The 10,072-nt window shown below is 47.5% G+C and overlaps 1 protein-coding gene across 1 annotated transcript; it reads right to left on the minus strand.

The window, feature by feature from the left end:
* On the minus strand, positions 2,062-3,781 carry LOC110432653 (trichohyalin-like). Its single transcript, XM_021453429.1, has 3 exons — positions 3,337-3,781; positions 2,734-2,759; positions 2,062-2,658 (listed from the first exon to the last, which is right to left on the minus strand). The coding sequence occupies exons 1-3, from the start codon at positions 3,779-3,781 to the stop codon at positions 2,062-2,064; spliced, it is 1,068 nt and encodes a 355-aa protein (XP_021309104.1).

Here is a 10,072-nt window from a genome sequence, read left to right on the forward strand (position 1 = left end):
AGGATCTACACTCGGGGGCTTGTGGCCACCACGTAGCTCCACGGACCCTCGTAGGGAACGCTTTCCGACAAGGCTTCTACTGGCCAACGGCCGTAGCCGACGCTATCAATTCTATGCCAAGCAGACGCATCTTCCCGCCCACGCTCTCCAGATGATCCCCATTACGTGGCCGTTCGCGGTGTGGGGACTCGACCTAGTAGGGCCTCTACAGAAGGCAGCAGGGGGATACACCCATTTGTTGGTGGCCATCGACAAATTCTCCAAATGGATCCAGGCTCGACCCGTGACGAAGATCCGCTCTGAGCAGGCCGTCCTTTTCTTCACCGACATCATCCACCGGTTTGGGATTCCCAACGTCATCATCACCGACAACGGCACTCAGTTCACCGGCAAAACGTTCTTGGACTTCTGCAATCGGCATCACATCCGTGTGAACTGGTCTGTAGTAGCCCACCCTCGAACTAACGGCCAGATCGAGTGTGCCAACGGCATGATTTTGCAGGGGCTCAAACCGAGGATCTACAACCGCTTGAAGAAATTCGGCAAGAAATGGGTTGAAGAGCTCTCTTCGGTCCTATGGAGCTTGAGGACGACACCGAGCAGGGCCACAAATTACACCCCATTCTTCATGGTCTACGGCTCCGAGGCCGTGCTCCCAACGGACCTCGAGTATGGGTCCCCATGACTCAAAGCATACAACGAGCAATCAAATAAGGAGACTCGAGAGAATGCGGTCGACCAACTCGAGGAAGCTCGAGATATGGCCCTCCTCAACTCTGCTAGATACCAGCAGAAGCTTCGACGCTACCACGATAAGCACATGCACAAGAGGGATCTGAATGTGGGCGATCTTGTCCTACAGCGGCGGCAAAGCAACCAAGGGCGCCACAAGCTGACTCCGCCCTGGGAAGGCCCGTACGTAGTGGCCGAGGTCCTGAAGCCGGGGACATACAAGCTAGCGGACGAGAAAGGGGCAGTCTTCACCAACGCGTGGAACATCGAATAGCTACGTCGATTCTACCCCTAGAATTTCAAAGCTTTATGTTCCCATGTACATTATGTACCAAGACCTTATGAATGAATGCATGAATGTACAAGATCTTTCCCTCGAGTAATTTACCTTTTTCATTGGTCGAAATCTCGAAGTTAGAAGGGAGTACCAACTATGACCCATCATAGTCGGTACCCCCTCGGGGGCTAGCAAGGGGGGGACCCCCCCTAAATGTCTACAAAACCCCGCACGATCGAGTAGTAGAGGCACCTCGAGCCCCTTAAGGGCCGAGAGACATCGAGCCTGAGAACTCCTACGCCCCCGGGCCATGGTGACTCTACTCGCTCCCTCACCCTCGAGGCAATCGAGGTCACCTTAATAAAAGACCCAACGGGGAATATAGACGTAGGCAGAAGGGAAACAAAAGAAAGTGCGAACAAAGGAATAAGCAAACACCTAGAAATCTTATAAACCCCTTATAAACACAGTAACACTTAAGACAGAATAATAAGTACTGTACAAGGCGCCTTAGCACCCAGAGTAGGCTCGCAGGCCTCAGTCGGCATCTCGGCCCTCACCACCATCGTCCGCACCCGAGCTAGTCTCGGGAGGAAGTACTTCTGGCTCAAACAGCCTCACCAGCCTTTCCCCAGGAGCCTCCGCGTCGTCGATCAAGGCATGGAGCCTCTCCTCGTTCTCTGCGTCGGTCTTGGAAATATCGGTGACGAAGCCGTGGGACACCACCTCCATATCGTAGGAAAAGCTTGAGCAGACAACCGCCATTGCCCGCTTTACCCCAGTATGAAGGGCGTCCCGCACCCGGTCCTCAGCGTGGCACCTAGATCGCGTAGCTGGTCGACCAGTGCGTCGCCTCAAGCCTCCTCCCTCGACTCGTCCACGGGTTCGAGCTCCCAAGAGGCCGAGAGATCGCTTATCACCGTCCACAGCCAATGGTTCAGAGCGACCTCCCCCTCGAGCTGAGCCTTGGTGGAGCGGGCCTCGACTTGAGTAGCAAGCAGCTCATCTTTAAGCCCTACAAGGACCGACACGGAGAAGTTAGATAACACAAGTCATGCCCTTGAAAGAGAACATGATAGTAGAAATGTACCGCGAATCTTCTCTTCTAGAGTGGTGTTCTCGCCAACAAGGTCGGTGTTGGCCCTCTCGATCCCTTTGTAGGAGCGCGCCAGGTCGGTGTTGGTGACGCGCAGGTCCTCGATCACCTTGCCCGCCTGCGCGATGGCTCCATCTTTCTCAAACAGCGCTCTCTTCAGATGGTTGACGTCAGCAGAGAGGCTACGAGAACGAGCCCGCTCCACCTCGAGGTCCTCGAGGGCCTTCTTCTTGGCCTCCTCCGCGGCGTGACGGGCAATCTCGCCCGTCACGCACTCCGTTTTCATCTTCTGGAAGGACTCCCGGGCAGAGGTGAGGTCAGCCTTGAGGAGGTCCTTCTCCTTGCCAAGATCAGCGGCCGCGCCCTTAAAAAACACAGCCTCCTCTCGGGCCCTGGACGCAGCCTCCTCTACCATCATGGCCCGTTCCCTCAACAGCGTGGCCTCCTCCACCGCCTTCCTCGACACCTCCCGAGCTTCAGACAGTGCGGCCTCACTCTCCTTCTTCTTCTCCTCGAGCGCCAACAGCTCCTTGTAAGCCTTTAGGAGTTTCTCCTGCGACTCCAGGAGTTGGTCCTTGAGGAGAGGGAGTTGCTCCTAGCCGCCCCTTGTCGCGTGGATGAAGCTCACTTTATGCGGGAGGTCTCTTTCAGATCCTGCGAATCAGTAGTTGGACAGTAAGAACACAAAACCAGACAACCTATGATAGCTAAGGCCCAGAAATACTTACAAAGTAAGCCTGTCCGAGCCCGTTGTTGATGACGTCGGACAGGAGCCCCACCACATGCTTCATCCAGAGGCAAAGCTCCTCGAGATGTTCCCACTTCTCGGCCTCCTTTCAATAGTCCAAAAAGATGTTAGGCTCGGACGGGTCGGTGGTGGCCCGAATACGGATCCGGTCAGGGCACCAGTTTTCCATTTCCTGATCCGCGCGCGCCTTGACGCCCCGGATGAGTTCTTCGACGTTCTCGAGCGACCCCCCAGGATGCAAAAACAGGTCGATGAGGGAGGGGAACCGCCCGTCGTCATCCACCGTCTTCTAAGTTCGCGTCTCGCCAGCACCACCGCCGCCCGATGGCCCGGCTTCGTCTTCCTCGGCGGGAATGCGGTCCTCCCACAACCGACGCTCTCGAAGGAACCCGGGAGCAATCCTGTCGATGCCATAGATCGTGCCCTTGATCTGAGACTGAGGGTCGACGGGGGTGCGCATCATACAAGCAAGCGCCACCACACCGTCCGCCCGCCCTGACTCAGCTAGGATCGAAGCGGGCGCTCCCAGACGGAGCCACGCCGGGGTCGGCGGACCATAAACCGGCAGACCCTCCTCCCTGGCTTCGGGCTCCTGTGGCGTTGGCTGCACTGGCTGGGGTGGACTGTGAGGTGGTGGCTTGAGCAATTCCTCTAACTGCTGGCTCCTCTGCTGCTGCTGCACCTGGAGCTCCCGTAGCTCCTGCTGCCGGTCCTGCTCTAACAGCTCCTTGAGCTGGGACCCCATTGGCCGCCGCCTCTCCTCTCTTCCTTCTCCTTCCTGCTGCGGTTGCTGCTGCCCCTCCTGCAGCTGTTGTCGCGTCTCCTGCTCGCGCTCCTCCACCCTTTTCTTTTGCTCCTGGACGGAATGGAGCTCGATGGGCCACGGCGTCCGCTTCGCCGTAGGGGGAGCCTTGACCTCCTCGTCCATGGATCGAGCCTCTTTTGAAGGCCCGTCGCCGCTGGATCCGTCGCTTATTGTGATAGGATCCCCCTCGACCCCAGATCGGGGAGGCTCGGGGGCTCCCTCCTGCTCTTGGGGGCGAGGCGTCTCGACCTGCTTCGGCGACGGCAGGGCGGACTCCCCCACCAATGGACGAGGCGAGGCACTCTCGACACCAGCCGACGGCCTAGGATCGGAGGAATCTGTAAGCGCTCAGAAGCAAAAAATCAGTCGCCATGATGATCAACATAAGGGAAACACAACTCCCATGACGATGGGAATAAACCGCTAACCTGAGTAAACCGCTCCCACCTTCAGCCTCTTAGCCATCGAGGGCTGGGCCTGTTGTTGACGGTCCTTAATGCTCATATTTAATCAGCAATTAATCATGGAAAAGGATCCAAATGCAAACAACACCTAGACTTAGGGTTTTATCTGACAGAATTCCACGAGTTTTGGTGTTTGTCTATTTCTGCAGGGGGTTATCAGGAAATACGGAAGAAAGGCCCACATGTTGGGATTACATAGAGATATTAATGTGCCGCGCAATTTTCTATCATCTAGAAGACTCCAAAAGCGACGGGAACGAACAGGAGGCCGATCGGGCTCGGAGGCAGGGCGCCCGCCCAACTCTCCTGGGCGCCCGCCCAGCTACAGTGTCCAATTCGGACCCGTTTCGCGTATTATGCTCCACCGACCTAAAGAATTAAGGAAAACCATGCGATCAATGTCGGTTTGATCCGATGGCCCAGATTCACTTGAAGGGACTATAAAACCAGACCCCCCTGGCCCCTGGAGATCATACCTCTTCTACAGAATCAAAGTTAGGGTTTCAATTCTTCATCCAAGTAGAGAGGATCCCTCTAGTTCTTCTAGTTCTACCTCTAGTTCATCTAGATCTAGTTCTAGTTCATCTAGTTCTAGTTCTAGTTCCTCTAGTTCTAGTTCTAGTTAGTTCTAGTTGTAATCTAGAAAATAGGGAGAGAGAAGAGGAGAGCGGAGGAGGAGCCGGATCTGTCGGATCTTCCTCAACATTATACTTTTGCAGCATCTGGTTCGTTCTTCATCGTTCTCCAGGTTCTTCAATTCATAATTCCTGAGTTCTCTAATTACTTTTATTTACATTCAAGTTATTTATTGGATTCCCGCTTGCATCAAGTGCTCTAATCTTTGAAACATTAGAGTAGTAATTAATAGATTAGACGTGGTGTTTAGTCTTGCAATTACCTGGAATTGCACCCAATCCTGCGGATTGTTGTGGTAGCCCTAGGGTAGTGACAGCCCTAACGGTCGACGTATTCCACCACGTTCGGATCGGTGTTTGTAGGACCGTAGTCAGACCTTCCTAGCCCCCTTCTCATCTCTTTCTGTGGTTAGTGCTCTGATGTCCCGATATAGATAATCTTGAAGTAATTCTTGATTCTTAGATCAACTAGAGAACTCTCAGGAAACTTCCTCTCTTCTCACCAAAAATAGTTATATAGTTATCCTTAGGCGATCTTGGATCTTAATTAGTACACTCACGTTCTCTGTGGAAAATCGATACTCTGGAATACTCCCGGGTGAAAGCTACATCGGTATCCGTGCACTTGCGGATTTTTTCTGTTTGCGTTTAAAATACCCAACAAGTTTTCTGGCGCCGTTGCCGGGGAACGGTAGCTATGCTAGTTTCGAACCAAGTCGTCCGTGTATCCTTTTTCTTTTCCTTTTTGTACCACACTCATCTTATCATTTTCACCATACCACATGGATTTCACTCTAAGCATTAATGAGCATGGAATTTATTTCATAGCCACTTCATTTACTCCATGCTCATATGCACCATCTTCACAATCCATTGGTCTCTCCAACATCACCACATTCGAGATCTCCAACCCCCTCTTCCTTTCTATTCATAAAAACTTTAAAAGGGCGGTTGTCGATGCATATGTCTATATTAAATATTACAGATCTCGTTGAGTTGATCTTGATATAGGTCAGCATTGGAGGGGAAACCACTTCGCCGACATAAATTGATGGTTTCCCAAGGACAAGCTTAGTGTCCTAAAATCAGCACTGACCAGATTGCAACATGAGCTTTTAATTATTTGCAACATTACCTTGTGTATTGAGCATATAAGGATAATTGTAAAAATATTCCTTCGGGTATTCTTGTCGCTAACCTTTCCAGGATTGGAGCAAGAAGATCGGATGAATGACAAGCACAAGGTATGTCCAACCAATCATCATACAACATTGAATTAAATTCATCCAAACTTGAATTTTGCAAAATTCAAGCTTGGGGGAGTACTTTACATAAAAACATCCTTTGCCATGTTGCTATGTTGGTTGTTCCTACCTTTGAGACATGCTCAATTTGTTAAATACTAATCACACTACTTCATCTCCACTTGAGTAGATCTCTATAAATGCTCTCATGCTACCTTTATTTGCTTCAGTATATGTCTAGGTTGGAGTAGTTTCATTTATCTCTTAATTAAGCATGGTGCTTAGTTTAGGAATGATGATCTTACTACCAAGGGGTTTTAAATTAAGCATGATGCTTAGGTTAAAATGTCCTCCTAAATCAAATTAGACATGGTGTCTAGGTTGATTTTTGAGCCGATAGTATGCTATAGTAGATATTGGATATTTTGTTGGACTAACCCCTGTAGGAAAACTTTCAATATCGACCTGGGAAGTCCTGAGATAAACTCACATTGGAGACAAAGAGAGACACACATGAAGTTTAACAATTTACACAAGGAAGGCATAGCTCACAAGAGATGATCCATGGAGGTGCCACAAACACGATGCACAACCGCTAAGAGAGGAAAGCTTCCACAAGGTGATACTGTACCATCACTCTTCAAGTAAGGTAACATCTTAAGGTACTTGACTATCACTTCTATAAGCTTCTCCTTGGTTCTGGCGTTCACATGAGTAAAAGAGACAAACATGTATGATCTACAACTCTAGATTAACCAACCCAATCGATTCAACATGTTTAGTCCTTACACCTTTGTGATTCCACACTCCTAATCATATTAGCTAAAATGTTGCACACTCAATCTTTGGAAGATATAAACAAAGCATATATATAGATAGATTATCTTTCCATAAGGTTGAGCAATCTAATCTGACAAATGTTTTAAATACTACACTCATGATTTTATTATCCATCAACTTTGTCTTGCTCACTATGCTTGAGGTTAAAGAAGAACAAATACACTTTTGGTTCTGTTGGTGTTTTCCACAAACAGGGCCCATGCACTTGATCTCTACCTTGTCTCTATGAGCAGGTACACTTCGAGCAAAATATGAAGGACTTTTACAACTCCCAGACTCCACCAAGTGAAGAACCTAGATCTACGAGTACAAACACACTGGAGATACTAGACACTCAGGCAATCACTGCCCTAGGATGCTTGAGGACGTAACTAATGGAGTAACCCCGTTGTGGAAGTAGTTACTGAGCTTCTGCCGGTCAAGAGAGACAATGCAGGATGCCTCGTCATCCCGATCTGCATCGGCATGGTGAACTTCCCAGAAGCACTCTGCAACTTTGGCTCCAGCATCAACCTTATGCTCCGGGTACTCTATGAAAAATTATTTACACATCCTTTATCAGAAACAACCATGGGTTTGCAGCTTGCAGATCGTACACTAAGTTTCCCAAAAGGAATATTGAAGAACCTCTGCATACGAGTTGGTACCTTGTACGCCCCAGCAGACTTCGTGGTGATAGAGACTGATACTGATGAGAGGGCACCCATCATCCTAGGGAGGCCATTTCTGAACACTTCGGGAGCTATCATTTACGCTAGTGCTGCCAAGATCAGTTTCTACATCAAGGGGAGGAAGGAGACGTTTTCCTTCAAAACAAGACTACACAAATCCCAGAGCAATCCCGACATGAACCAAGGAAGAGGACCAACAGGAGGAACAAGAACAAGCAAATGTGTACCGAGTCAGCTAAGATGGTCATTGCAGCTCAAGGAGGTCAAGATCGTCAACTCAAGTCACCTTTCTTGATCAAGAAGGACGACCCTGGTGTTCCAAGCATCGAGTGAACAATCAACGGATATTCTTTTTAGAAGACACTCTATGACACTGGATCTGACGTCAACATACTGGCCGCAGTCACTTATTAGCTCCTCCATGGAACCATGTCCCTACAACCAACATACATTCAGCTCCAGATGATTTTAAGGTTATTGACATGGGAGAAGACAAGTACGATCCATCCATCATCCTTAGGAGACCGTTCCTCAGCATCGCTAAAGCAATCATCTACATTGGAACCAGAGAAGTCCACATGCACTTCCCTCTGAGAAGGTACGCCGCTATTGTACTGGCCCTAACTATATAGTTGAAGACTCTAAGCAGGTCAGGACAAGAAGGAAACGACGCAACCGCAACCAGAGAAGGCAAATCATCAAGGACGGATGGGCAGACTACGAAGGAGAAGTAGTAAGGTCTGAAGACATACAGCTCGAACAGAATTGTCCTGAGGAGACCGTAGCACCGAGTCAGGTGTGGAGAGAGAAGATAGTGATACATGAAGAGCAGGCGCCGCCGAAACCACCGACTACGCCATCCAGTGAATCCCAGGACGACTGAGAAAATGGAGAGTCCTGTTCGGAGGACTTAAAAACACCGAACGTCTTGCCAATAGGTAAACTTGCTAGTTATCTTTTTCCTTTCAGTTATTTAAAATAGTTTGCTTAGTTAATCAGGTTCACATCATCTTGAAAAGAAAATAAAAATGTTGAAGATAGTAAGCCCCATGTGAGTATGCTCATGGCATAAAACCCATAAGTACATTCACTGTGGTGGCATAAAAATGAAATAAATATATTCCTGTCAAAAATAAAATTATAAAAATAAAATTAAGATCCTACTAATGAGTAACATTTATTGAGGAGGCTCAATATGATAAAGGCTAGATATTTATGCTAACACTTAACCAGTTCCACAAAGCTTTGTTGTCTATTTGAGCTTCACAGAATTCAAGGATCAAAGACGACTAGCAGACGGAGGACATCCTAATCGCTATCAGAGTGCTGCCGACATTCAAATACACCTCCGCCACCTGCTAGCTACATCAGAAGAAATTACGTCAAAATCCAGCTTGGGGGAGAGCACCCCCATTTATCCAGCTAAGTGTTCTACTCACGTTTATATTTTACTCAAATAATAAAAAGATGCATAATCATATAAACCCAAATAAACATTTTGTGCTTATATATATATATCTTTGCTTAGTTTGCTAAATAAATAAATAAATAAAGTTTGCTATGAACCCTCATGATAATCTCTCACATGGAAATGATGAATAGTTGCTCTGCTATGACTAGTTCTTAAATTGAAATCTCTCTCAAGTTTAGGCATGACTGGTATTAATTAAGATTTGCTCTAAACCTGAACTTGTGGGAAGAGTACTTGATCTGAAGTCTAAGTCGTTAACGGATATGATATGGGAAGGTTGAGCTGCTATTTATCTGTTCCTAGAGATGCTAGAATTCTGGAGAATTTTATCTTTGACAATCTTTAAAATGTTGCATGATGAGTTCCTGTATGGTGAGAGTTTAAATTCCTACCACACACATATATACATGCTTGTTAGACTATGAACCACACATTTACTTTTTACTGCTTATGAGCATTGAGTGTGGTCAAGCTTTGTAGACCCTTAGGAGCTTGTCATGTGGTTAAATCAAGATTCACTTGCACGTTCACTCACACATGCTGCTTCTACTCCAGAAGTACCATCCACATATATCCATCCATTTCCATCTCCAGAACATTCTCCTATTTCTGTTTTTCCCTGTGAAATAAATGCTCAAGTTATCTTGGTTACTACCACTTGCTATATTATTTCAGGAGATGAGTGCTCTAAAAAAAAGAAAGAAAAAAAATACAAGGAAATAAAAAGGGGCAAGTGCCCGGAACCTCGAAAGAAAAAAAAAGTGAGACGAGAGGTAAAAATGGACAAGTGTCCGATAGTAGAATTAGGGGTACAAGATACCAACCTGAGAGAAAAGAAAAAAAAAGAAAATATAGAGCATCTCATTCTCCTCAAAAAGTTTCAAAAGAGCAAGAAAGGTATGTATCCCCTCAAAAGAGCATAAGTAGAATTAGACTTTCACCATTATCACCATCATCACCATACACCATTCATTCGCCACACATGCACATCTTGATTTGACTTATTGACTTGTTCTTCTGGATCCATGGTTTGACTATGCAATAAATGTCTTGTAAGTATGTATTAGCTGTCTCCCACCTATGAGCTCC

The sequence above is a fragment of the Sorghum bicolor genome, chromosome 2 (assembly GCF_000003195.3).
Source record: "Sorghum bicolor cultivar BTx623 chromosome 2, Sorghum_bicolor_NCBIv3, whole genome shotgun sequence".
Lineage (NCBI taxonomy): Eukaryota > Viridiplantae > Streptophyta > Magnoliopsida > Poales > Poaceae > Sorghum > Sorghum bicolor.